At 48.1% G+C, this 27,846-nt stretch overlaps 1 protein-coding gene across 2 annotated transcripts; it reads right to left on the bottom strand.

Annotated features, from left to right (window-relative positions):
• Positions 1–30: 30 nt before the first annotated feature.
• Positions 31–27,837, bottom strand: SLC31A2 (solute carrier family 31 member 2). 2 transcript variants are annotated; one of them, XM_038374889.2, is made up of 4 exons: positions 27,741–27,837; positions 6,582–6,648; positions 4,859–5,048; positions 31–1,990 (listed from the first exon to the last, which is right to left on the bottom strand). In XM_038374889.2, the coding sequence occupies exons 2-4, from the start codon at positions 6,646–6,648 to the stop codon at positions 1,822–1,824; spliced, it is 426 nt and encodes a 141-aa protein (XP_038230817.1). In that variant the 5' UTR covers positions 27,741–27,837; the 3' UTR covers positions 31–1,821. The 2 variants fall into 2 exon arrangements, with proteins under 2 accessions (XP_038230817.1, XP_038230815.1); XM_038374887.2 differs by lacking the exon at positions 27,741–27,837 and adding an exon at positions 25,410–26,380.
• Between the last annotated feature and the right edge of the window lie 9 nt (positions 27,838–27,846).

The following is a 27,846-nucleotide window of genomic DNA, read 5'->3' as shown; positions in this document are numbered from 1 at the left end:
GTACCACGATCAGGTGCGCACACACACAAGTAGCCAAGCAATTAGGATAGTTTTATTAAAACTCATCCTTCTCTTGGCATGAAATACAGCAGGATCCTGCAAGACCCACCAGCCCCTGGTGCATCCTGGCTTCCAAAGCAACCAAGCCATTGCGCACTCAAGACTGTTAAACCAACCAATTTGCTCCCTTATGCTCCAGCAGCAGGAGGGTGGGGAGTCGTCAAGCTGTGCCCACCCCCTGCGCTATCCAGAGGGTGCTGAGATGGGGAGCTGACGTACAGCTTTGTTCTGTTGGGAACACAGAAGACACCGTGTGAGGGGAGCGTCCCCTTGGGGTCAGAGACCAGCATGAGCCCATTGAGGGTTATTTTCCTCCTGCCCACAAGCAGCAGTGAACAGAGCTGTCACGGAGCCAGCCAGGAATATGAACAATCTTTGAGGGAGGGTAAAATAACCCCCAATCCATCCCCCGGCATTCCCATCCCTGCAGCACCCGCTGATTGACATAGCCTGTAACATGTCTGCCTGCTCGGTCCATCCCCAGGCGAGGGTGAAGTGCCCAAGTCCCCTTGCTCCTCCAGTCAGCAGGGAAAGGCTCCTGGAATTACTGAGTGCGAACTGAGGGTGGGCTCAAAGTCATTGGAGACGGCAGCTGTAAGGCTGAGCTGCTTGTCTGCTGTCAAAGTTCCTTCCCCATTCTGAACTTTAGGGTACAGATGTGGGGACCTGCATGAAAGACCCCTTAAGCTTATTCTTACCAGCTTAGGTTAAAAACTTCCCCAAACTTTGCCTTGTCCTTGAACCCTATGCTGCCACCACCAAGCGTTTTAAACGAAGAACAGGGAAAGAGCCCACTTGGAGATGTCTTCCCCCAAAATATCCCCCCAAGCCCTATACCCCCTTTCCTGGGGAAGGCTTGATAAGAATTCTCACCAATTTGTACAGGTGAACACAGACCCAAACCCTTGGATCTTAAAAACAATGAAAAATCAATCAGGTTCTTAAAAGAAGAATTAATTAAAGAAAGGGTAAAAGAATCCCCTCTGTAAAATCAGGATGGTAAATACCTTACAGGGTAATCAGATTCAAAACATAGAGAATCCCTCTAGGCAAAACCTTAAGTTACAAAAAGACACAAAAACAGGAATATACATTCCCTCCAGCACAGCTTATTTTACCAGCCATTAAACAAAAGGAAATCTAACGCATGTTCTAGCTAGATGACTTACTAACTTAACAGGAGTTGTAAGGCTGCATTCCTAATCTGTTCCCGGCAAAAGCATCACACCGACAGACAGAACCCTTTGTTCCCCCCGCTCCAGATTTGAAAGTATCTTGTCCCCTCACTGGTCATTTGGGGTCAGGTGCCAGCGGGGTTACCTTAGCTTCTTAACCCTTTACAGGTGAAAGGATGTTGCCTCTGGCCAGGAGGGATTTTATAGCACTGTATGCAGAAAGGTAGTTACCCTTCCCTTTATATTTATGACATCTGCCCAGCCCGGTTCGCAGCCAGCATGTGGCCCAGTTTAGCTCTTCGTGGGGCCGTGCCCTGCTTGGCCAGGGCGATGAGGGCCTGCCCGGCAGAAAGGGTCCAAAAGTGATTTTAAAAATAGGTAATTGTATAGAAGTGGAGGATTAAAAGGAAGAAACTCAATCCTCCCGGGATGGGGGGCATCCCCTATTGTGTGGAGATTTGTCTCCCACCAGCTACAGGCCAAGCTTTGCACAAGCATTTTCTCTAGTGGAGCCTCCTTAGTCCTTCCCCACTGCAGAGGTCGCCCTCTTCTGCTTTGCAGTGCCCTGGAGTGCAGCAGGCCACCGCTACCTCACGATGAACACCAGATGAGACACATAGTAACCCAGGGCGGAACCCACGATCACCCCCAGGAAGATCCAAGTGTTGTAGGACATCACCATCAGCATCACCAGGTAACCGATCACCACCTGGACCACGTGGAGCAGGCTCTGGCTGATGTGGTAAAGAAACCACCTTTCCAGAAAAGAAAAGAAAAGAAAAGAAAAGAAAAAGGCAGAGTTAACTATGGCGCAAACAAGCCTTGCGAGTTAGCAACATCCCCCCAGACATCTAAGTGTGTCCTACATGCTTCAGGATGGTGGCACCAGCCACAGGCTGAGGACCAAAGAGGTATGAGCCAGGAGCCCTGGTCGTGCATTGTGAGTATAACATTAAGTGGGATTAATTTATGTTTGCAGAGTGCACTGTGCTGCCCAAAGGTCTGTCCGGGCTGACTGCAGTTCGTGTAGTGCTACCTGAGCAAGCTGTAATCTGCCAGCACCCAAGCTACCCAGCTAGTGCAGCTGCAGCAGCATGAACTAGCCCCGGCGCGATTACACAGTGTTCCAGGCAGGCTTGGACGCTCCACACTGACGTGCCTGCTACTGCAGCATCACTGCTCCCTCCCGGACCGGAGCTGACATGATTCACGCTGGCTCAGGTATGTGCTAGGCGCTGTACAAACACAGAACAAAAAGATGGTACCTGATGCAAACAGCTTACAGTGTAAGACAAGAGTCGACAGGTGGACACAGACAGAAGGGGAAGCACAAGGAAACAATGAGACAATCTTCAGCAGCGTGATAGGCAGTGATCTCAGCACGCTGTCGAAGCTGTGCGGGTTACAATACCAAAATGACACCGCTCTGCAGTCCCTCCCAGCCCCCATTATTTACTCTAGCTTGCTTCCTCCTCTCCTACTGGTTTGTGTATGAAACTTTGCGCCACATGGAACAGGAAATGCAAGGCAGGGCGGCATCCTCTTCAAATCACGTGAGTTCCCCTTGCATTGTTTGTTACCCGCATTTCGTGTCTGGTTGGCTTTCTGTTCCTTTGGAAATCATGGGACGGCATTAAGCTCTGAACTAAGTGTTGCCTCTTCTGCATTTTGGTTTCTGCACATATGGGCTAAAACTTGCCTTTTGATTTCTTAACCCTTTCCACGCATGGATTACTTAGGCACACTGAGCTTTTAGCCCACAGGGGGTTCTAACTTGGTGGAATTCTCTACTTTGTCACCTGCTATGGTTACTGCCTCATCCCAGTGGGAGCCAAAGATGTTCTTTTTATATAGTTGCACTTCATGTTTTAAGTACAGTGCTCCAGGGTCCATGAAAAGCTCTTTCCAGCTGCAGAAAAATAGTGAAACCAGTCTTAACTGAGAATAGAAATTGGATGCTTAACGGACATGGCCTTCTAATTAAGGAGGGTCCGAACAGCAGTCGGTATGTGTATTTTTGGGGTGATCTCTTAACCCTTTGTAGGCAACCTCCCATCTCTTTCTTGAACGGGTTTTGTGTGTCAAAGGCCCACTTCCACTATCCCACCCCTCCCAAAGCAGAAAGTGATCACGTGGGATAGGCCTGTGTGGCCATAACAGATCCTCATTCCCTGCTGCAACACTGAGGGGGGGAAAGCCCTGAGCATTCCCATTATGTCCAGTGATTCGTTCCCGGCATCAGTGGGGTCAATCCTGCACCTGTGAACGAGACTCCCTCTTAGATTAGACCACTCATGCTAGTTACCCCCGATCACATGGGAACCGCAGACGAGGGCTCTTGAAAAGACAGGGAGGGCAGCCGTACAGCATATTTCCTCAGACTCTTTGCCAAAGGAACCCTGCTAGAGAAATGTGGTTGGTCAGAAAATAACAGCGTAACTGGGATGGCTTAGCTCGTGATACGGGCAGTGCCTGAGGGAAGACGAGATCAAGTGGGATTAATTGGTTATGTTTTAACAGCTATAGTTGTGACGCTTTACAGGGTACAGAAAGCCTGCAAAACCTCAGACCTGCCACCATTTGAACCCAGAAAAACCAGTAAGTTCCATTTAACAAATGTGCAAACAACTTGTATAAAAATCAGAGCTGGTCAGAACTCAGAATTTCTGTTCCACGGCAAATTCCAAACATTTGGGGGGGAAATTGTTCCGAACTGGAACAAAAATTCAAAATTTCCCCCCTGGTCTGGGAATTCCAAAACTTCATTTAGGAAAAATCAAAATGACCATTTGGTCTCACTCCATCAGCTTGACGTGTTTATATTCCAATTTTATAATGTAAACATACTGATGCAACCAAGTTGAAAAGAAACGGTTGGATAATTTTCCATTGAATCAGCATTTTCCAATGGAAAACTCTTCCTCTGGAACAATTCCAAATAGTGCTAATACATATACAGCCTGAACTCCTCCGCTGCAGCCCTGCTGGCTGGGGCAGTGCCAGCTCCCTGGGTAGTTTGCAGGTGATCGGCAATTTCCCTGTCACACATCCTTTTCCCACTCCCAGCCTGTGTCATTGCCCCGCAACCCCGACACTCCCAGTGGGACTGGGGACAGTGACCCCTCTTGACTTTGAAGATGAGGGAGCAGCTAGGCCCCCCTTGAAGCCAATGGGCAGAGCAAGAAAATACAGTGGTACGGGGGGAGCTGAGACCTGAGTTAGGTATAGGAGGAAGGGGGCAGCAGCCCACAGGGGTGAGGGAGAAAGCTGAGGCAGTACGGGGCGGGCAGGAGCACTTAGTGGAGGGGAGAGGTTGGGCAGTAGCCACCTACTGAGTGGGGTTTGGGGATACTGGGATCTTCATCTCCCTGGGTCTAGGGTGGCAATTCCAATGGGCAAGGGTTGCCAATTTTGGTTGGACGTATTCCTGGAGGTTTCATCACGACATACATTTTAATTGAAGAGTAATCTTGAATTCCTGGAGACTCCAGGACAGTCCTGGAGGGTTGGCAACCTTCTGATGGGCCCACACTGCAAATGGTGCCTAAAGCCCTTTGCTAGTGTCCCTTGGGCCTCCTCTGTGTAGCAGGAACAGTGAAAGCCTCAGACTGGCATTGGGTTACCTTTCTGAGGTGGTGTTTTGCTGACCCAAGTTTGAGTTGATGGACTCCGTCTCCGGCTCCCTGCATGACTCCTGACTGAGGGTGGTGGGGATGGCCAGTATCAACCGGCGAAGGAGTTTGGTTTTGCTGATCTTGATGGCTTCGTACAACACTGTTAGCAGCAGAACCACCAGCACCGAGAGCACCATCCCTGCAAGGCAAACATCATTCAGGTTGGCCAGGAGCCAGCAAGAGAGTCATGGCCATCCCTGCAACGGAAGCACCACTGAACTTGCCACGAAGCAGCAAGTGTTCGATGGGACTCTGAACCGTAAGTTTTAGAGGGAGGAGCTGGACGTGCCTCATTCTAAGGAAGTTTCCTGATCAAATATAGTAGCTGATCCTCAGCACATGCCTTTCCCCTGCCCTTATTCCGCTCTTCATCCCCACCCCATCAGGCTGCAAAGCTCCGATCCAGTAGGAAAGGGGCAGGGGGGCTTCTAGTGACATCTGCCTCTACCCACCCCAGCGGGTCTCCCCCATCTCTTCTGCTCTGCTCATCCCAGGTGGGACCAGAACTTCTTCCAAGTGGAGGATACGAGGTACAAAATTCTTCTTGAGCCCTCTGGCAGAACGGCCCACTTTCCATTTTATAACGGCACCCCCTCCCCGCACTTTAGCATGGCTGGAGTGGCAGCAGGCCGGTGTGTGATTCACTGATTAGTTCTCATGAGAATGTGCAAATTGCTGTATATTCTCTGGGCATCTTCTCCCAAATCCCACCCCAATCTGTGACCAAAGCAATACTCTTCCTGTGCTATGGGAGACTTAAAGGCTGAGTTTAAACACTCTCTTAGTCTTCTGCTAGGCCTTTTTGCAGCTTTTATTGGCATTGTTTTATGCATAAATGTCATGCTTGTGTACATAGTATAATGGATAAGGCAGGCATGTGATAAATAACTGCTCTACATCCTCAGTTGTCTCTTCCCTCGCTGTCCCAGTCGTGGCCCGCTCTGGAGCAGAGATGGCCAGCTGTTGTAATTGTGTGCCATGCATCAGTCCCTACTGAGCAATAGCATGGATGATCTTTCAGTGGCTTGTGATGTAGTAGTGACAGTTTGGGGTATTCGGTGAATTCCACATGGAGAGAGTGGGGCTATAACAGGGGACAGAGGGGACCTCCGGAGATCAGGAGTGGGGCTGAGGGCAGGCAGTGGGTTTGTACAGAACACTGGAGAACACATTTGTTGTTGGAATTTTTCTGTACATGCAAGTTCCTGTTCTCCCAGCCCTTGACTTGGTGTCTGTTGCTACAGCGAAAACAGTCCATAAATCCTTATTCCCTCCTCTACTTATCACCTACTCAGCACAGATTATGGCCTCTGCTAGAGTAAATACTATCGAACTATTTAGCTGATAGGTTTCAGAGTAGCAGCCATGTTAGTCTGTATTCGCAAAAAGAAAAGGAGTACTTGTGGCACCTTAGAGACTAACAAAGTTATTAGAGCATAAGCTTTCATAAGCTACAGCTCACTTCATGCATCCGATGAAGTGAGCTGTAGCTCACGAAAGCTTATGCTCTAATAAATTTGTTGGTCTCTAAGGTGCCACAAGTACTCCTTTTCTATTTAGCTGATAACCACCCATAATCAGCTGCTCTCTGAGGCTATGTCTACAGTACAAATTACTTGGGTCTAATTTATATCGCTCAGGGGTGGGAATAATCCACAGATTCTGTTCTTACCTGCAGGGGTGTGGACATTCCAGAAGTCAAACAAAAGTACCACCTTGTCCGAGAAGTAGAAATACATCTGGAGAAGAAGCAAAGCAAAGGCAAACGTTAAGAGCTGGATTGGGCTGGAATGTAGAAACAGCAGCCCCATCTCTTACCGGTTGATGCCAGATTTCCAGCTGTAGAGAGAGACCCATGATTGCTAATTACAGCATCTCATAGGTGGTGCCCCAGTGCCTTTTATAAATATATTGATAAAAATATTCCTTCAAGTGGGTTCAGTGTCGATAAAAGTTGCCAGGTTGAGAGGCCACAGTGTTTTTGCATATCCACAGAATGGGAGGTGCATGGCCAATACACAGAGTGAGTAAAGGTAGACAAACATGGCAAGTTCTGGCAATATTTTGGGAGATCTGACTGAATTAAGTTTAAATAGCTTTGGAGCCCATTGTATTACACACGCAAAGTGGATGTGTTATTGTGGGATTATGCATAACTTCTCTAGGAGGCAGACGTGGCCAATGTAAACCCTGCTGGGAACTATTATGAGCTCCAAAGGACTACTTTCCACCTTGGGCCCAGGCAAGGAGGGACTCTCAGGTTGAACAAAGTGGGTTTCCTAGGAAATATCTGGAGGGAGGGGAATGCAGATTCCCAGCTCCAGATCCAAGCTTTTGAACTGCTGTCTGGCGGATTACCTCTTCCCGGTCTCTGCAGATCAAAGATAAAGAAGGAACCCACTGGCTAAATCTACGCTACGAGCTAGAGATATGATTCCCCTGCTTGCGTACACATGCTCGCGCTCGCTCTTATCAAGCGAGCAGGAGTATGAATAGCAGTGTAACCGCAATGGGCAGCGTGGGTCATGGCAGTGGAGGCACAGCTGAGTCGGGCCGAGTACATGCCCACCGGCTTCAGGTGGTGGTCATGTTCTGAGCAAAAGTTGTTATGAATTTTGACCACAGAAACCCCCTCCCGCCCCCCTCCCCGGTGTAGTCTGAAGGACTGTTCACCTGCCAGAGCGCACGTTGGAATTGCGGGGAAGGGGGGATCGCTGGTAAGCTTATCAGCAGGCATGCAAGTTCTTTTATTGTTTTAATATGTTTTCTCTGTAATGCTTTCACCTGAAGAATAACTGTGCTTGCTTGCAAAGGGCAATGTGGTAACTTATAGCTGTGGGCAGGCACGCTGTTTATAGCCACTGAGGAGAAAGCAAAGCAGGCCTGCTTAGGCGGTCTGACTTGCTGGGGAACTCTCAGCGAACACAGGTAGCTGTGCAGCCTGGTCAGGAGGGAGCGAAATGAGGGTCTCTGACCGAGAGGTGAGGGCTGGGACCTGGGAGCCTAAGAGTGGGTGTCCTTGCTGGACCACGGAGGGGGAACACGGGTGCAGTTTCCCTGGACTATGACGGAAGGGACCACTGTTGAGGCTCTGTCTAGATATCTTAGTTACTTATATGACCCCCATTATCATGGCATCTGAGTGCTTCCTGATCTTTATTCCTGTGAGATGCTGTTATCCCCATTTTACAGATGGGGAACAGAGACTAAGTGACATGACCAAGGTCACACAGGAAGTTTGTAGGAGAACAGGGAATGGAGTCTAGGTCTCCCAAGTCCTAACCGCTGGGCCATCCTTCCCCTTAAGATAGGAGGTACTGCTTAGCCTCCATAGCCCATCCAGCCCTTGGCTTGGCAGTGGGGATGCCCACAAGTGTTTGGCTTGTGATGCGGATGCCGCCTCTCCCTTTTGAATCGAGCTGAGACCAGCAACTCAAGTCATAGGCTTCCAGTGTGCATGTTAAAGAGTGGGGTCGTGATTTCTTTGAAGGCATTTCCATCCAGCTCTGTGCACGTTCTCTCTATCGAGGCTAGCTACTCCGTGCTCCTCATGGTAGTAGCCAGGGTCCAGCACAGGCCAGGACCTGCTGCATTGCGTATGTTGCATTTCATCTGTTGGAACGTGCTATCCCTCACAGGCAGGTTGCTTTGGACGGTTTTCGCCCAGCTATTAATTGATTTTCATATCCTCCCCCTTTCCTCCAGTTTCCCAGGGCTGCCTGGCATGGAGGGGTGTCGAGGGGTACCACACCATTGTGGCCTTGGTCTGGAGCCAGCTTAGGCTCCTGCATCAGCCTGAGCCCTAGAGATTGCAAAGGGCCGATATCTAGGAGCCAGATGTGCTCTTGTGGAAACAGGGAGGAGCAAACTGAATTGCCCCATCTGCTGCTTCACTGGAAGGGAGGAACTCCCCGCTGCAGGAGGGCAGGAGCTGTATTCCCTTGCATTCTGCTGAAGCTCTATAGATCCTTCCTGGGAGATCTATTGAACAAGTGTGTCTCATTGATGGTCTGGCACTGCCCTCTTCCTGGCATGTGCTGTTCAGCTCCAGGTCCCCAGCTGGGGGGCTTGTAATTGGCTTCTGCTGTCTTTTATGCCCACTTTTGAGGTAGATTTTCTACAGCCTGGTGGGGGCTGGTGCAAGAGGTTTGATTTGAAATAAGTAAAAGGCTGGGTGGCCAGCCCTGGGGGCTCAAATCCTCCTTGTCTGCACCATAAGCAGTATGGTACAGGATTCTGCACATGCCACTCGGTGGTGCAGCCCAGCCCTGGTCTGGAGAGGCCACTTCTGGAGGTGATGGTGCTTCTCAGCTTCTTTCTGAGACTGCCAACAGAGAAAGTCATGGGTGATGGTGAGTCGTATGAGATGGCTACTTATCTGATCTGTTCCCACCACTTCCTTCTCCACAAGGCTTCAGCCAGCCAGCAAATGATAATGATTGTTGTTGCTTGGAGCCAAGTCAATGAATGGCTCTGGATTCCCATTTCCTCATCCCTGAGCCATCCAGTCCACCTCTCTCCTGCTCCTTCCAGCCCCTCATGCTTCCCTTTCCCCACTTCTTTATCTCAGGGCAGGCCCCTCTGCTTTGGCAAAGTCTCTTTCACGTGATTACACAGCAGAGAGGGTTCCATTAACAACAAAAAGCAACCTCTGAGGATTGAGCCCAGAGTAACTCAAGCGAGCTTGCACTCTGCCTTCATTTCTCCAAAGCCTCGCTGGGCATAGAAGTGTCAGAGATCACTGATTTACTTCTGTAAACCTCTTGGAACTGCATGACCTTGTGGAACCAAACTGAAGGGCTCTTAGCAGATTTGCCTCTTGGCAGATCCCTTGGGTACTGTACTGGATCTTCACTTCAAAGGGCAAATTCAGTTTGCTTCACTTGTCTGTTTCAGCTCCACCCTCTGAGAGGGGAAGCTACCTTGCATAACAACCGATCCCAGGCAGAACAGAATCAGGTGTGGGGAAGGGATTGATGGTTTGGGAATGAGGAGCACTCACAACTCCCACTGATTTCAGTGGATCTCAAACATTTCCAAAAATCAGCCTCAAGTTGCTTGGTATGTTAGAGGTAGTAAATGTGATACATGATGTATTCTTGCACTATCGTTGTTTGCAAGCATGAATAAAGCCCCACAGGATCCTTGGGGGGGGCAGGTAGGGGGGCTGCATTTTATAAGTAAACTGAGGCACAGAGAGGATAAAGAATCTGACTATGGTTACACAGCAAATCAAGAATAGAAACCAGGAATCCTGGCTCCTACCTAGTTCTTACAATAGGAGTGGGCAAACTTTTTGGCCCAAGGGGTACCTCTGGGAATAGAAATTGTATGGCAGGCCATGAATGTTCACAAAATTGGGGTTGTGGTGCAGAAGAGAGTTAGGGCTCTGGTTGGGGCCAGAAATTAGGAGTTCAGGGTGTGGGAGGGGGCTCTGGGCTGGGGTGGGGGAGTTGAGTGCGAGGGGGAGGTGAGGGCTCCGGCTGGGGGTGCAGGCTCTGGGGTGGAGCTGGGGATGAGGGGCTTGGGGTGCATGAGGGTGCTCTGGGCTGGGATCGAGGGGCTCGGAGGGTGGAAGGGGGATGAAGGGTGGGGCAGGGGGTTGGGCCATGGGGAGAGGCTCAGGGGTGCAGGCTCTGGGCGGTGCTTACCTCAAGTGGCTCCTGGAAGCAGCGGCATGTCCCTTCTCCAGCTCCTACGCAGAGGCGTGGCCAGGCAGCTCTGCATGCTGCCCATCCACAGGCACTGCTCCTGCAGCTCCCATTGTCCATGGTTCCCAGCCAGTGGGAGCTGCAGGGGCAGCACTTGGGGCAGGGGCAGGGGTAGTGTGCAGAGCGGAGCCCACTGGCTGCCCCTACGCGTAAGAGCCAGAGCGGGTCCATGCCGCTGCTTCTGGGACCCATGTGGAGTGGGCCCTGACCTTGCTCCCTGGCTGGAGTGCTGGAGCGTAGCAAGCCCCAGACCCTGCTCCCCAGCGGGAGCTCAAGGGCTGGATTAAAACAGTTGGCAGGCCGAATCTGCCCCGTGGGTGGCAGTTTGCCCACCCCTGTCTTACAAAGATAGTATCATTATCCCCATTTTACAGATGGGGAAACTGAGGCACTGAGTAGTGACATGACTTGTTTCTCTCACTTTTAACACAGCCTCAACCAGCATGTAGAGCATTATCCTGAACTGAGCCCTTGCTCATGAAGACTGCAGCACACTCAGCAAGAGGCCTTTGGTTTGGCCAGACAAAAAGGAGCAACCTTGAGTTTTTCCATGGAGCGTCAGAGCTAATAGCAGGCAGTGAGAAGGGTGCCATGTGTCTCAGGCAGCTGGCCAGCTGTAGCTGATTACAGGCAATCAGCTCAGTGACTGAGTCGTATTGGGATCCAGGAAGCGAGCGGGCTTCGCTCGCCCACTACTAAAGGATCCCGCCCCCAGCCTAAGAGGGGGGTCCACAGAATCTGGAAAGCCAAATAATTACGGGGGACAACTAATGAACAACAGGGACAGGAGTGCAGTCAAAGAGTCAAGCGAAGGGAACCGGACGGGGACACTGAGCAGAGAACCCCGGATAGCGCCCACTGCTCCTCAAAGGCGTCAAGGGAGTCAGTGGACGCCGCCCAGAAGAACTCTGCCCAGAGGCGTGAACGGACGGAGAATTGAAAATAGGCCCCGCAGTCACAGAAGAAGCCATCGGCCAACCTCCTCACCCTGGTTTTATAGATGGCTACTTTAGCCTGGGCCAGGAGGAGGTTGACTAGGAGGTCCCGTGACTTGGTGGGGCCACGGACAGGGAGTGCATAGATAAGAAGGTGAGGGGAAAAGTGCAACCAAAATCTTAACAAAATATTCGTGAGGAGCTGGAATAGGGGCTGCAGCCTGGCACACTCCAGGTAGACGTGCGCCAGGGTTTCCCTCACGCCGCAAAAGAAGCAGGTGTCCGGGATTGGGGTGAACCGCGCCAAGTACACACCCGTGCTCACAGCCCCGTGAAGGAGCCGCCAACTGATATCCCCGGCGGGCCTCGGGACCAAGGTGGAATAGAGGCCGGCCCACTGGGGCTCCTCACCCTCTAGGGGTGGCAGGAGGTCCTGCCACTTTGTGTCAGGGCGGGACGCGAGGGTGAGGACGTGAAGGGTGTGGAGCACGAGCGTGTATAGATGTTTCCTTGGCGCAGTCTGGAAACGGACCCGCTGCAGCTCGTGTAGTTGGCTCACGCGACTGAGTCAAGGCAGTTTCACTTCTCATTGGAGCAGAGTGGTTTCAATGCCTGTGTAGTGAACTGCCTTTGTGATTGTGAAGTGCAGTCTAAGCTGTGTTTCCCTTTGCACTCGGCGTTTAGGGGACATTCTCCAGTGGGGTGCTTTTCTCTGTGAGAGGGCCAGTGTGACTTACCAGTAGGGCTAGGGAAAATTCATTAGACTAGGAGTTATTACGGATCCCTCCAAAAGGAGCATTAGGCTGGTAATGCTGCATTCACCATGGGAAGGGAGCGGAGCAGCACCCGGGGTTAGGTACCAGTAAGTGTTGGGAAATGGGGGGCTGTTTCTATGTTAACGCATCATTTTGTGAACTTCCTATCACTAAAACAGGAGCTTTCTAAGATTATGCACTACAGTGTGTGGATTTCAATAGTACCTGTCCCCTCTCTCTCACATGCACATGCTAGGCTGAGGCTTAGATTATAAGAAAAGGATTTTTTTCCCCCAATAGAACTGGTTCAATCAAGCTAGTTTAAGTTGATGGAAAATCCCCACTTAGTATCGGTAAATGCAGTTTAACCTCCTTAGCTGGCTTGAATTTAGCAGGCTGCAGCAGGTCATTCCCTGCTGAAAAAAGCACCTTTTTTCCTCATCTAGACAGATTCTCAGGTGCAGCAGAGTGCAGCAGTGGACTGACTTCCAACCCAGTATGTGCTGGGAGCTCCTGAGCGAGGACTTTGGAAGGTCTGAAAAGGGGTCATTCAGATGCCGCCTGAGGTTGTTAGCCCAATAGCCTTATGGTTAGATCACAGCATTGGGAGGCCAAAGACTTGGACTTTTCTCCTAGCTGCCACTTGCTCTCTCTCTGTGACCTTGGGCAAAGCACTTCGTCCAAGCCAGAAAGTCACGTCCTCTGAACATGGATCACTTTTCTCCAGCCACACACAAGACTTTCTTACTAAGAAGGGAAGGCTTCAGATAGCACAGGAGCCACTCTGGTAAGATCTCTTTCTTCTGCCTACAGATAAATACATGGCTGCTGTATGTTCCTACATCTTACTCAGACCTGATCCTCTATGGGCAATGCTACCGATTTCTAAACCAAGGTTCTCTTTCTGGACCCAGCCCTCTCATCTGAGCGCCCGTTTTACAAAACCGATGCTGCTTCCTGCAGTAAAAGGCTTTCATCATGTTGCAATTGCATCATGATTAAAGTTGATGGGCAGGTATCTCACATGGTGCACTGAACCTCCTATGACAGGTTTCAGAGTAGTAGCCGTGTTAGTTTGTATTCGCAAAAAGAAAAGGAGTACTTGTGGCACCTTAGAGACTAACAAATTTATTAGAGCATAAGCTTTCATGAGCTACAGCTCACTTCATCGGATGCATCCGATGAAGTGAGCTGTAGCTCACAAAAGCTTATGCTCTAATAAATTTGTGAACCTCCTATGTATATGGCACCATAATTGCTTGGATTCTTGTTCCTTTGGCTTTGCTGAAGGAAAAAAGAAAAAGTTGTTCAATCAGATGCTTCAAAAGACAAGAGACAGATTTTACCTTGATGTACCCCCAGTTAGTGTTAACCTTAGCCCTCCTCCTCCCCCACGGTTGACCTTCATTGGCTATGAGGTTATAAAGCACTTATCCCTTGTCTCCATTAGCATTTTACATTGAGAGAGCTAAAAACGCATCTCTTTTTGCAGCGAAGGCCCAGTCTTTGCTTTGTTAATTACATGCCATGTACAACTGCAGTGTTTGTTAATGATGTGAGCAGATGATGCATTTTGTACAATAATCTCCATTATGCATCTGAAGGGTCGTGCCTGGGCTAGAAACATTGCCTAATAGATGTATGTATTCATCCAGTAAACAAGATCTAAATATATGCTTAGTCTGTGCGTTGTGCAGAGCATATTATCACCTGTAATTGGCTCATGCTTTTGAATTTCCTTTGGCAGAAGATTTATAATAATAGTGTTTAAATGAGACTATATTAGGACTTGACATACTTAACCCATCAATCTCAAACACTTCACTATGCTGGTAGCATTATTTTCCCCTTGCAAATGGGAAAATGTGAGTGCAGAAATATTCAGAGACTTGCCCAGGGAGTCTCAGCCAGGATTTGAACCCAAATCCCTGGACTTTTAGTCCTGTGCTTGGTCCAGTAACTACATATACCATCTTCAAACGTACGAATCCTGCTGGTGGTTACTGGGCCATTTGGTTTTGGCTGAAGGGCTATGGCTGTAATCCTAAACTGGGGATTGGATGGCATTTTGTCTTCTGGTTGGCCTTTTCCTGTCCATGTGTTGCAAGATGAGAAACTAGCTATCCCTAACTCAGGAGGAAATGCTGCTACACGCTGTAAGGACAGAGCTCTGCTCCCTGGGCCAAGTCTGCCAGGCACATTTGCTACGCAAGGATGCTGGGGGCTGGTTTACCCCCAGCCCAAGTTAGAGGGATGCCATAACTGGCAGCAAGGCTACTGAAGACCCCTATGGGCTGTACCAGCTGTTCCCAGATGCCAGGGTTTAGGAACAGCCCTGCCAAGACCCCCTCCCCGATACCCCTGAAGCTGGGGCTTCTCTAGGTGTCGTACAGAGCTGGATATGCCTGCTGGGCTGTCCCCCTGCATTGGATATATTTCTCAGGAGCACCTATGGCTAGTTTATGGTTCCTTCATGGTGTTGTGAAGAAGCCAATGGGCACCCAAAAATTGGGCTTTTCTTGTGTCCTGTCGCTGTATGAGTCAGCGGCAGGAAGACCGTCCCTTTGCTGAAAGCGGCTATTCCTCAGCACCACTGCTACTCCCACAAAGAATCAGCAGGGAAGGACGGGCTTGGGGTTAAGGGGCAGGATCAGGAGCCATCCTACATCTCTGACTTCCTGTGTGGCCATGAGCAAGTTAGGGGGCTTCTCTCTGAAATGGGGGCCCCTCCCTAGTGGGGCCATAATGAGGCTTAATTCGCTAATGAGCGTCCAGCAACTTTAGATGATCTGGTATTAAAGTACTTAGTGCCACAACATGGAATCCTTGGATTGTTACTAAAGAGCTATTTTCAGAGTAGCAGCCGTGTTAGTCTGTATTCACAAAAAGAAAAGGAGTACTTGTGGCACCTTAGAGACTAACAAATTTATTTGAGCATAAGCTTTCGTGAGCTACAGCTCACTTCATCGGATGCATTCAGTGGAAAATACAGTTGGGAGATTTACACACACACACACACAGAGAGAGAGAGAACATGATACAATGGGTATTACCATACACACTGTAAGGAGAGTGATCACTTAAGATGAGCTATTACCAGCAGGTAGGGAGGGTGGGGGCGAAGGAAGAAAACCTTTTGTGGTGATAATCAAGGTGGGCCAATGGCCTTGATTATCACCACAAAAGGTTTTCTTCCTCCCCCCCCACCTGCTGGTAATAGCTCATCTTAAGTGATCACTCTCCTTACAGTGTGTATGGTAATACCCATTGTATCATGTTCTCTCTCTCTCTCTCTCTGTGTGTGTGTAAATCTCCCCACTGTATTTTCCACTAAATGCATCCGATGAAGTGAGCTCTAGTTCATGAAAGCTTATGCTCAAATAAATTTTAGTCTCTAAGGTGCCACAAGTCCTCCTTTTCTTTTTAAAGAGCTGTTGTTACACGTTGTTTATTTGTATTGCAGTAGCACGTGAGCCCCAGTCATGGCCCAGGATCCTGTTGTGCTAGGCGCTGTACGTTGGGTGTGACAGGTTTCAATTGGTCCACTGAGCCTCTAGGGGGCGATGGAGAGCTACTGTCCCCCTGGCAGGCCTTAGTCACACCTTTCGGGCACTGGGGAATTAGCGGAGAAGGTGTGCCAGCACGAGTCCACGGCGCGCCCCTCGGGGCAGGTTGACCGGGGCAGACCCACCCGACTCCACTGCGTTCCAGCCCAGGGACCTGACAGCGGCGGGCCTCCCGCGCCCCGCTGACCAAATACACCCACCACACTGTGCGGTTCTGCCCCTGGGCTACTTCCTACTCGGTCCCTCCAGCTCGTCTGGGTATTCAGCTGCTGGTAGCTCCAGCTCCCCCTCCGCGTCGGGCTCACGCTGGCCCGGGTTACAGCCTGGCCCCTCCAAGTCCTCCGGGTACTCAGCGGCTGGCAGTCCTGGTCGGCTCAGCCCTTCCTCCCGGTCAGGTTCCTCCCGGCCCAGGGCCTCCCCGGGGTCGGCAGCAGAGTCTGGAGGGAACAGCCAGTGGCCTGTGTGTCTCCCTTCCTGGTGCTGCTCCCGCTGGGCAAAGGGCCCCGCCCTTTGTATATCCTGTTCCACCCCTCCCCTTCCGGGGATTGGGGTACGCTTGGTCTGGCCCCCCCACTCAGGCTGAGGGGGTGGCTCTTTACCCTCTGGTTCGGAGGGAAGCCACCCTGGCTCCCTACATGAGACAAGGGGGGTGGGTTCCATACAGAAGTACTGTATGTCTGCCCAGGAGTTGGATAAACCTGCCCGTAGGGTGCAGCGTAAGGGAATGTCTACACTTAACTCACTAGAGCTCTGCCATGGCAGTGCCTGGTGTAGACACTACCTAGGTGAGGGGAGAGGTTCTCATGTCCACCTTCCTGAGCGGTGATAGTGAGCTGGATGGCAGAACTCTTCTATTGACCTAGTGTTGTCTACACCGGGGATTAGGTCAGTATAACTACATCTCTCCGGGGTTTGGGATTTTCCACGCCCCTGGGAGAAGCAGCTATACTGATGTATAGACTATAATGTAGACCAGGCCTAAGATACAAGGATGGGCTACAGATTTTTACTAAGAGGCAATACAAACTGCAGTTCTCCCTCCGCAGTCCATTCACACACCGGCGTTTTATGTCAGAAGACATGTCTACACAGAGCTGAGAGGTGCAATTCCCAGCCCGGGTCCACAGAGACATGTTTGCTCTCTAGCAGTGTGGCCATGGTGACATGGGTGGTAGGTCAAGCTAGCCACCCAAGTACAGTCCCGCCTGACCCTCTGGGGACTGACTTGTTCAGCTAGCCTGAGACACCCCACCGTCCATGCTGCCAGAGCCACATGGCTATTTTTAGGGGCTAGCTGAAGCACAACCAGTGCATGTCTGTGTATCCACACTGGGAATTACACCTGCCAGTTGCAGTGTACACATCCCCAGAGAGAGTGAGAGCGAGGTCCATTTCACACAGGGCGCAGTGATCCTAGATGGCCGACCAGGAGCCAGACACCAGCAGATGATCTGTGCAATACCGTAGAACTTCAGAATTATGAATACCTCAGGCATGGAGGTTGTTTGTAACTCAGAACAAAATGCTATGGTTGTTCTTTGCGAAGTTTACAACTGAACATTGACTTCATACAGCTTTGAAACTTTGTTATGCAGAAGAAAAATGCTGTTTTTAACTATCTTAATTTAAACCAAACAAGCACAGAAACAGTTTCCTTAACTTGTCAAATCTTTTTTTAAACTTTCCCTTTATTTTTTTTTGGTAGTTCACGTTTAACATAGCAGTGTACTGTATTGGGGTGGGGGGGAGGGGGTTGGTCTCCGCTGCTGCCTGATTGCATACTTCAGGTTCAAAACGAGGTGGATGGTTGACTGGTCTGGGCGTAACTCTGGTGTTCCTAATGGTGAGGTTCTACTGTACTTCACTACACAGCCCCACAATGGGCTTTGTTGGGTCCTTTCACAGCCAATCCAAGGCCTGGGCTACAGTTAAAACGATGGCACTTGCTGTAGCTATGCAGACTTAACCCCCAGTGTAGACGCAGCTCGTTTGACAGAGGAATGCTGTCACAGTTCAGAGTAACTACAGCTGTATTCCCTCTCCATGGTCCTACAAGGGCACCCGCCCTAGGCTGCTGGCTCCTCAGCCATCACCTTTCTTGGGCTGTAATACTTTGGTCTAATTTTGGTTGTCGGGATTAGTGTGTGGGTGTTGGTGGGGCTGTGATATACAGGAGGTCAGACTAAATGATCTGGTGGTCCCTTCTGGCCTTGCACTCTGTGATTCTCTCCCTCCACACTGGGTTTTTTTCCAGACAGCATAGTTCCCTGCGTGTATTGTGTTATTCCCCAGCAAGTGAGACTTCCTATGCAGGCCTGTTCTACTTCCTCCTCAGAGGCTATAAACAGTGTTACTTCCCACAGTTAAAAGTTACCACACAAACCCTTCTAAGCAAGCACGTTTATTGCCAAGGTGAAAGCATTACAGAGAAAAATAATAAAAGAACCCACATGCATGGCAATAATCTTACCAGAGATCATCCCCCACCCCTAGCTCCAACAAAGGCCCTGGCAGGTAAAGAGTCCTTCAACCCCCAGCAAGGGTCTTTTCTGTAGTTACATGTTCAAAACAGCTGTTAGCTCAGGACAAAGCACCCCCATGAATCTGTGAGGACCTCCCATATGCACTTCGAGGCTTTGACCTTCAGATTCTGGGAACAGATAATCAACAGACAATGGGTTTCTCCTTAGGGTGTAGCTTCAAAAGGTTGTGTCTGGAGGTAGGAATTTGCATTCACCTCTTCCCAACTATTTCCTAGGAAACACACTCAACTTCATTTGTCCCAGAGGTTCCTCGGTGTTGGGCATTTTGTTTAAAATATCTATTGGATGCTCATAACACTTGCCAGGATTTACTCTGGCCACATCCTACCCCTCCCTGCCTGAGAAGTTACATACAAGTCCACAATGATACATAAACCATGCACTGGTAATGCCAGGGACTCCAAAGATACTTGCATTTAATTTAATAAGGCTTTTCAAGGATATTGCAGGAAATTGCCGAATCTGTCATAAATACTTCTGTTGACCTAGCTACCATCATTCAGGGAGGTAAAGCTCCTACAGCGATGACAAAACCCCTTCTGTCATAGGAGTCCGCTAGGGGGTAATGGCACCGTAGCTATGCCACTATAGCATCCCTAGTGTAGACATGGCCCAGGTGTCACCATGCGAAAAGCTAAATGGTGCAAGATTCTTTCAAGAGAGGAAGTAAATCCATATGTGCATCAGTGCAGGCAGATAGTGACGCTAACACAGCCAAAGTGTTCTGACTACCACAAGGAGCATTGACTCTGCAGGGCCCAAAAGTGAACACTTCAGACATACAAAACCCATGGTCCTTGACCCAATGATCTTACTGTGTAAAATCAGGCATGACAAGCAGTCATTGAGGCTGGATCCAGCACAGACTGGTTATTTGACACCTGGCATTACGTAAAGGAAGTCGCTTTGTTAGTTGGATTGTGGAAGCCATAACTACAGGGTTATTTATACAAGGGCTTCTCTACACACACACAAATTGCACCCAAGTAGCTTAAGTCAGTTAACAGTTTTAAACTGGTGCAAACCCCTGCATGGGCACACTTGTATCTCTTTAAAACTGGATATATTGGAGTAGCTTGAACCTAGGAATTTACATGTGCAAGCTAAACCATTATAATCCAGGTTTAGATCTTTTTAAGAGTCTCCATTCACACGTTTGCACACAGTATTCAGTGCAGTGTTAACTTGAGGTATCTACATGCAAGTTACTCCTCTCAAGTCGCTCAAATGAGCGGCCACGCTGCAAAACAATACTTGGCTCCTGCATCCACACTGGTACTCTACTTCCTCGTGTTCTTCGTGCTATCAGTCAGCTGAGCCCAGCTTTCCAGGCAATTTGTAGCAGAACTTGTCTGTCCTTTCTGGGCACGTGGTGGGGAATTATGGGGAGGCATTGGAGGACTGTCCTGAGGCAATTGAGTGGAGACCACACTACAGAGTGATCATGTTAGCATCTGATAAGTTGTGCTGACTTGAGCCTTAGCCCATACCCCCTGACCGGCTGGCTAACTTGAATTAATAGTTTTTATGTGTGGACAGGAAGGACTCAAGTTAGGGGCAACATTTGAACCGTAAGTCAGATTAACTTTGTAATGAAGGCTAGCCTGTAGTGTGTAGACCAGGCCTTTGGTAAAGTTGTACCTGTGTAGCTAAATCAATTTAGTTACACCAGTCCAATGCAGACACACTTAAATCAGTTTAAGCCTCACTAGTTTAAGATAAACTGTTTTAAGAAAGGTTTAAACCAGTTGAAATGATTTAAAAAGAAGTCATCTTAGTTCCACATGTTTTCTACTCTAGACCAGATCAAGGGGCTGCACTGTGCCAACAGATTGACTCGCTTCTGAAAGTTCCAGATAGCAGGGTTACATTGCCTGACTTTCCCACTTCTCACACCCACATAGATGTGTTCCACTCTCTGATCTGGAAGTCGGTTCTGTTTACAAATTATAACCAAAACCCTGAGCCAAATCACATGGCGAAAAAGGAACTAGAGAGACAGATTTTCCTGCATTGCAATTCTCTTACGGAAAATCCACATGTGATATTGGAGGGGATTTTAAGGTCAATGTGTTGTAGCTTTTAAATAAAAAGAAAAGGAGTACTTGTGGCACCTTAGAGACTAACAAATTTATTAGAGCATAAGCTTTCGTGAGCTACAGCTCACTTCATCGGATGCATTTGGTGGAAAAAACAGAGTAGAGATTTATATACACACACACAGAGAACATGAAACAATGGGTTTATCATACACACTGTAAGGAGAGTGATCACTTAAGATAAGCCATCACCAACAGCAGGGGGGGGAAGGAGGAAAACCTTTCATGGTGACAAGCAGGTAGGCTAATTCCAGCAGTTAACAAGAATATCAGAGGAACAGTGGGGGGTGGGGTGGGAGGGAGAAATACCATGGGGAAATAGTTTTACTTTGTGTAAGAGATCCACTTCCTGGACACTACGGTGCTAATAAGCGATGGTCACATAAACACCACCCTATATCGGAAACCTACTGACCGCTATTCCTACCTACATGCCTCTAGCTTTCATCCAGATCATACCACTCGATCCATTGTCTACAGCCAAGCGCTACGATATAACCGCATTTGCTCCAACCCCTCAGACAGAGACAAACACCTACAAGATCTCTATCATGCATTCCTACAACTACAGTACCCACCTGCTGAAGTGAAGAAACAGATTGACAGAGCCAGAAGAGTACCCAGAAGTCACCTACTACAGGACAGGCCCAACAAAGAAAACAACAGAACGCCACTCGCCATCACCTTCAGCCCCCAACTAAAACCCCTCCAACGCATCATCAAGGATCTACAACCTATCCTGAAGGACGAGCCATCGCTCTCTCAGATCTTGGGAGATAGACCAGTCCTTGCTTACAGACAGCCCCCCAATCTGAAGCAAATACTCACCAGCAACCACACACCACACAACAGAACCACTAACCCAGGAACCTATCCTTGCAACAAAGCCCGTTGCCAACTCTGTCCACATATCTATTCAGGGGATACCATCATAGGGCCTAATCACATCAGCCACACTATCAGAGGCTCCTTCACCTGCGCATCTACCAATGTGATATATGCCATCATGTGCCAGCAATGCCCCTCTGCCATGTACATTGGCCAAACTGGACAGTCTCTACGTAAAAGAATGAATGGACACAAATCAGACGTCAAGAATTATAACATTCAAAAACCAGTTGGAGAACACTTCAATCTCTCTGGTCACTCGATCACAGACCTAAGAGTGGCTATACTTCAACAAAAAAGCTTCAAAAACAGACTCCAACGAGAGACTGCTGAATTGGAATTAATTTGCAAACTGGATACAATTAACTTAGGCTTGAATAGAGACTGGGAATGGATGAGTCATTACACAAAGTAAAACTATTTCCCCATGGTATTTCTCCCTCCCACCCCACCCCCCACTGTTCCTCTGATATTCTTGTTAACTGCTGGAATTAGCCTACCTGCTTGTCACCATGAAAGGTTTTCCTCCTTCCCCCCCCTGCTGTTGGTGATGGCTTATCTTAAGTGATCACTCTCCTTACAGTGTGTATGATAAACCCATTGTTTCATGTTCTCTGTGTGTGTGTATATAAATCTCTACTCTGTTTTTTCCACCAAATGCATCCGATGAAGTGAGCTGTAGCTCACGAAAGCTTATGCTCTAATAAATTTGTTAGTCTCTAAGGTGCCACAAGTACTCCTTTTCTTTTTGAGAATACAGACTAACACGGCTGCTACTCTGAAACCAGCTTTTAAATAATAATACTTTGTATTTACATGGTACTTTTCACCTGAGGATCCCAAAGAACTGTACAATGATTGATTAAGATATTATCGCCTCTTTTTTGGTTGAATAAGTGAACAGAGATTAAATGACTTGCCAGAGGCCAAGCAACAAGTCCACAGAAGACCTAGGAATAGTTCTGACTGCCATTCTCCTACTCTAATGCTATTTAAAAACAAAATGTTCATGTGGCTGTCAGGTTGTTAAACAGGATTTGGAGAAAATTGTGTTTAGCTCCTTGGACCCATTTCAAAACAGTGGTGAGGAAGCGCGGTCCAGTGGATAGAGGGCTTGACTGGGAGTCAGGAGACCTGGGTCCTAAGCCTGGTTTAACCACTCACCATTAGAGTGATCTTGGGCAAGTAATGTCATTGTTCTGTGCCTCGATTTCCCCATCTGTAAAATGGGACTAACCATACTGTCCTTTTTTTGAAGGATTGTGAGATGTATGGATGAAAAGTGCTATAGAAGAGCAAGTACAATCATTAAAACTTATTGTAACATGATGTAATAGGAGGAGAGTTATTGGGCTAGACTAATAACCTGCTACCCAAGACTGCTGCTAAGGACTGCATGAGATTTCAGCTAGATGGAGGTAATCCTAAAGCCCAAAAGCCTCACTAGCTTCAGAGCGTGAGTCACTGAGCTATACTGGCCCAGCTCCTCAAAGGTACTTAGGTGCCTAACTCCCATTGGACTATGGTAGGTAAGCATCTCATTTCGCAAGAGAGAAGCCTGAGACCAGAATTCTGGATCCAAATACCTATTGACATTTGGGGAAGTTCAGATTTGATTTTGGATCTGAATTTAGGGGGCTTGCTTTTATTTCTGCTTTTTAAATATCTGTATCTGATCTCAATTGTGTATTAGCTCGACTCTTAGGTGATTCTATGAATTAAATTATCTGACAGTTGAATCACTCCTTAAGAAGCTAACACATCTGATGATCCAATTAACCAAAGTTAAATTTGAATTCACTAAATTTTTTTTAGTGAGAACATTGAATTGTAGCATTCAGAACAGCCCTCCAAACAGCAGACTTATTAACTATACCAGTGAAATATTCACTGTATGTATGTGTGACAACTGCTAATTTGCATGCATATACCAGAATCTTGATTCCTTTTTGTTACCCTGCACCTGTGGGTTAAACAAATAACTGGTGATTACATACAGGATTTGAGAGATTGTTGTTTGGAGTATTACTGTGTTTGCTGTTACACCCTGTGGAGTACTGCAGCCCTGGCCTGGTCTGCACTTAGATCAATCTAGCTCTGTCACTCAGGGCTGTGAAAAATGACCTAATCCCTAGGAGTAGATGCAGTTACAGCAACAGACCACAGTTAACAGTGCTCAGGATAGATGGGAAAAAACCTTTTCCCTCATTGTAGGTAGCATCTATGCTATGCTGAAGTAAATAGGATGAAATTCAATAAGGACAAATGCAAAGTACTCCATTTAGGAAGGAACAATCAGTTGCACACATACAAAATGGGAAATGACTGCCTAGAAAGAAGTACTGCGGAAAGGGATCTGGGGGTCATAGTAGATCACAAGCTAAATATGAGTCAACAGTATAACGCTGTTGCAAAAGAAGCAAACATCATTCTGGGATGTATGAGCAGGAGTATTGTAAGCAAGACACGAGAAGTAACTCTTCTGCTCTACTCGCACTGATTAGGCCTCAACTGGACTATTTTGTCCAGATCTGGGTGCCACATTTCAGGAAAGATGTAAACAAATTGGAGAAAGTCCAGAGAAGAGCAACAAAAATCCAGAGAAGATTAAATGTCTAGAAAACATGACTTATGAGGGAAGATTGAAAAAATTGGGTTTGTTTAGTCTGGAGAAGAGAAGACTGAGAGGGGACATAACAGTTTTCAAGTTCATAAAAGATTGTTACAAGGAGGAGGGAGAAAAATTGTTCTTCTTAACCTCTGAGGATAGGACAAGAAGCAACGGGCTTAAATTGCAGCAAGGGAGGTTTAGGTTCAACATTAGGGAAAACTTCCTAACAGTCAGGGTGGTTAAGCACTGGAATAAATTGCCTAGGGAGGTTGTGGAATCTCCATCATTGGAGATTTTTAAGAGCAGGTTAGAGAAATACCTGTCAGGGATGGTCTAGATAACACTTAATCCTGCCATGAGCGCAGGGGACTGGACTAGATGACCTCTCGAGGTACCCTTCCAGTCTGATTATTCTATAGTGACATAGCTGCAGCTGTATTGCACATCACATCAGCCACACTATCAGAGGTTCGTTCACCTGAACATCTACCAATGTGATATGCCATCATGTGCCAGCAATGCACCTCTGCCATGTACATTGGCCAAACTGGACAGTCTCTACGTAAAAGAATAAATGGACACAAATCAGACGTCAAGAGTTATAGCATTCAAAAACCAGTCGGAGAACACTTCAATCTCTTTGGTCACTCAATTACAGACCTAAAAGTGGCAATTCTTCAACAAAAAAAACTTTAAAAACAGACTCCAATGAGAGACTGCTGAATTGAAATTAATTTGCAAACTGGACACAATTAACTTAGGCTTGAATAAAGATTGGGAGTGGACGTGTCATTACACAAAGTACAACTATTTCCCCATGTTTATTCCCCCCCCCACTTACTATTCCTCAGACGTTCTTGTCAACTGCTGGAAATGGCCTACCTTGATTATCACTACAAAAGGTTCCCTCCCCACCCTCCTGCTGGTAATAGCTCACCTAACCTGTCACTCTTGCTACAGTGTGTATGGTAACACCCATTGTTTCATGTTCTCTGTGTATCTCCCCACTGTATTTTCCACTGCATGCATCCGATGAAGTGAGCTGTAGCTCACGAAAGCTTATGCTCAAATAAATTTGTTAGTCTCTAAGGTGCCAGAAGTACTCCTTTTTTTTTTTTACTGAACGTGCTGTCCCTAATGAAGTTCCTGCGTCCACATCATGCTTCCCTGCTCCCGAGGAAACGGCAAGAGTGCAGCAGAGCCTTCTCTGTGCAAAATATAAACCTGTCCACTGTCAATCACTTGCGATCGGATAGTTAATTAAATGTCACCAATATATCGTTTGTATTTGAAGGAAAGCACAGCGTGTATGTATCAACTGACTCCAACCTGTCATTTACAATCCTGGCAGATTTCTAACCCCATCAACCAGCAAATCTGAAATGCACTTACCTGCATCATCTTGGCTTCTTTATTTCTCCTTTGCAGTACAACACAATCGGAAAGGAAGGGAATGTGTAAAGTGATCCCAAAGTATGATAGCCGCTCCTCTGGAAACTCAATAGTTTGGCAAGTTGCAAGGTGGTTTATGCTTCAATATAGTCATTCGCAAACTTGATAAAAATCACGTGACTTGCATAGAATTGTGGGAGTTGTAGTACATCATACAGAGGCAGGAGTCCTGGGAGATTTTTGTGTAGGGGAGAGAACCCTTTTCTCAGCCCCTTCTGCGTTATAGCAGCAGTTTAAAATTATTTTAATTACAGATCTAATTAATCTGAATAGAATTTGTTTGAATCCCCCCTTGGAGCTGTTGCAACTTACTGACATCTTTTTCTTTTTGAAGGGGGAAACTAATACCTAGCTAAAAGAACAAGGAGTACTTGTGGTACCTTAGAGACTAACACATTTATAATTTGTAAGTGTGTGTGATATATATATATATATATAAAAATTTGTAAGTATATCTATTTACAAATTATAAGTTTGTTAGTGCCACAAGTACTCCTTGTTCTTTTTGCTGATACAGACTAACACAGCTACCACTCTGAAACCTAATACCTAGCTGTTATACAGTTCATCTATTGATCTCGCAGCACTTTACCAAGGAGCTCACTATTCCTATCCCCATTTTACAGATGGCAAAACTGACAAGTCAGAGGAGGGCAGGGTAACCTGTCTGTCGCACGTCTCATGCAAGTATCTGGAACTGTGGGATTTTAGGTGATGTCATTCTCTCTTTGGGAACCCCCCCCAAAAAAAGCCATTTGCCTGATCTCCCGTGGCTGAAGCTTACATTGCAAAGAGCAGAGCAGTTTCCAACTGAGGACATGCATTGCTGTTTAGAGGCCACCTTCCTGTACTGTCAAGGTTCCTTCCCCACTCTGAACTCTAGGGTACTGATGTGGGGACCTGCATGAAAACCCCCTAAGCTTATTTTTACCAGCTTAGGTTAAAACTTCCCCAAGGTACAAACTATTTTACCTTTTGCCCTTGGACTTTATTGCTGCCGCCACCAAGTGCCTAACAAATATATAACCGGGAAAGAGCCCGCTTGGAAACGTCTTTCCCCCCCAAACCCTACATCCCCTTTCCTGGGGAAGGCTTGATAAAAATCCTCACCAATTTGCGTCGGTGAACACAGACCCAAATCCTTGGATCTTAAGAACAAGGAAAAATCACTCAGGTTCTTAAAAGAAGAATTTTAATTGAAGAAAAAAAAATAATAAAAGAATCCCCTCTGTAAACTCAGGATGGTCAATACCTTACAGGGTAATCCGATTCAAACCCTAGGGAATCCCTCTAGGCAAAAGCTTCCGTTACAAGAAAGACACAAAACCAGGCATCTACCTGCCATTCAGCCCAGCTTATTGTGTCAGCCATTTAAACAACCCAGAATCTAAGGCCTCTCTAGCTCGAGGGCTTATTAGCCCTTTTCGGGAGTGCTGAGCTGCATTGCTGCCCTGGTCCCGGCAAAGGCAACACCCAGACAGAGCGAACCTTTGTCCCCCAGCTTTGCAAGTATCTGGTCTCCTCATGGGTCATTGGGGCCAGCGAGGTTATCCCGGCTTCTTAACCCTTTCACCGCTGAAAGGGTTTTGCCTCTGCCCCGCGGGGGGGGGGGGGGGGGGATTTTAAAGGTGTTCACCCTTCCCTGTATATTTATGACCATATACCTTGAAGCGATGCAATCAAAGCGTACAGGGGCGAGGCAGGTTTCAGAGTAGCAGCCGTGTTAGTCTGTATCCGCAAAAAGAAAAGGAGGACTTGTGGCACCTTCGAGACTAACAAATTTATGAGAGCATAAGCTTTCGGGAGCTACAGCTCACTTCATCGGATGCCTTTGGTGGAAATGCACCATTTTTTCCAAATGCATTTTTTCCACCAAATGCATCCGATGAAGTGAGCTGTAGCTCCCGAAAGCTTATGCTCTCATAAATTTGTTAGTCTCTTAGGGGCGAGGCAGGAACTGGAGGCGCTCCTAATATGCCGGGGGGCGGGGGGGGGGCGAAATGACTGGCCCCCCCCACGCCGCACAGGACAATCTTCAGCAGTGTGAGAGCAGGCGCCCGGGCCGGGACCTGGGGCTTCAGCCCGGGGGGGCGGGGGGGGGGCTTTCGCCCCGAGCCCTGGCAGATGCTTCCTAAGGGACCGTAGCCTCGGGGCCCCCATCGCGGCTGGGCTAAAGCCCCCCGCCCGCCCCCAGTCTGGAGGGAGGGGGGCATCCGCGTGCAGCTCGCGAGCCTCTGTTTGCCCCCCCCCTTCCCCCCGTAATTTGCATACCGTGCGGGCTGGAGGCTTGCAATGCACCCTGGGAGCCTGTCCCGAGTCCCTGCGGAGCGCGGCCCGGGGCCCAGAGGGGCGAGGCCTCGGAACTACCGTTCCCAGC

This window comes from Dermochelys coriacea, chromosome 16 (genome assembly GCF_009764565.3).
Source record: "Dermochelys coriacea isolate rDerCor1 chromosome 16, rDerCor1.pri.v4, whole genome shotgun sequence".
Classification (NCBI taxonomy): Eukaryota; Metazoa; Chordata; order Testudines; family Dermochelyidae; genus Dermochelys; species Dermochelys coriacea.
Note: the sequence above shows the minus strand (reverse complement) of the source record. Positions and strands in the feature narration are given on the sequence as shown.

What these genes read in the sequence shown, in the direction of transcription:
- SLC31A2 (XM_038374887.2), bottom strand. An exon ending in GAATGTCCACACCCCTGCAG is followed by an intron (nt 5,049 to 6,581) that starts GTAAGAACAGAA and finishes TTTGCCTTGCAG; the next exon opens with GGATGGTGCTCTCGGTGCTG. An exon ending in CAAAACACCACCTCAGAAAG is followed by an intron (nt 1,991 to 4,858) that starts GTAACCCAATGC and finishes TTTTCTGGAAAG; the next exon opens with GTGGTTTCTTTACCACATCA.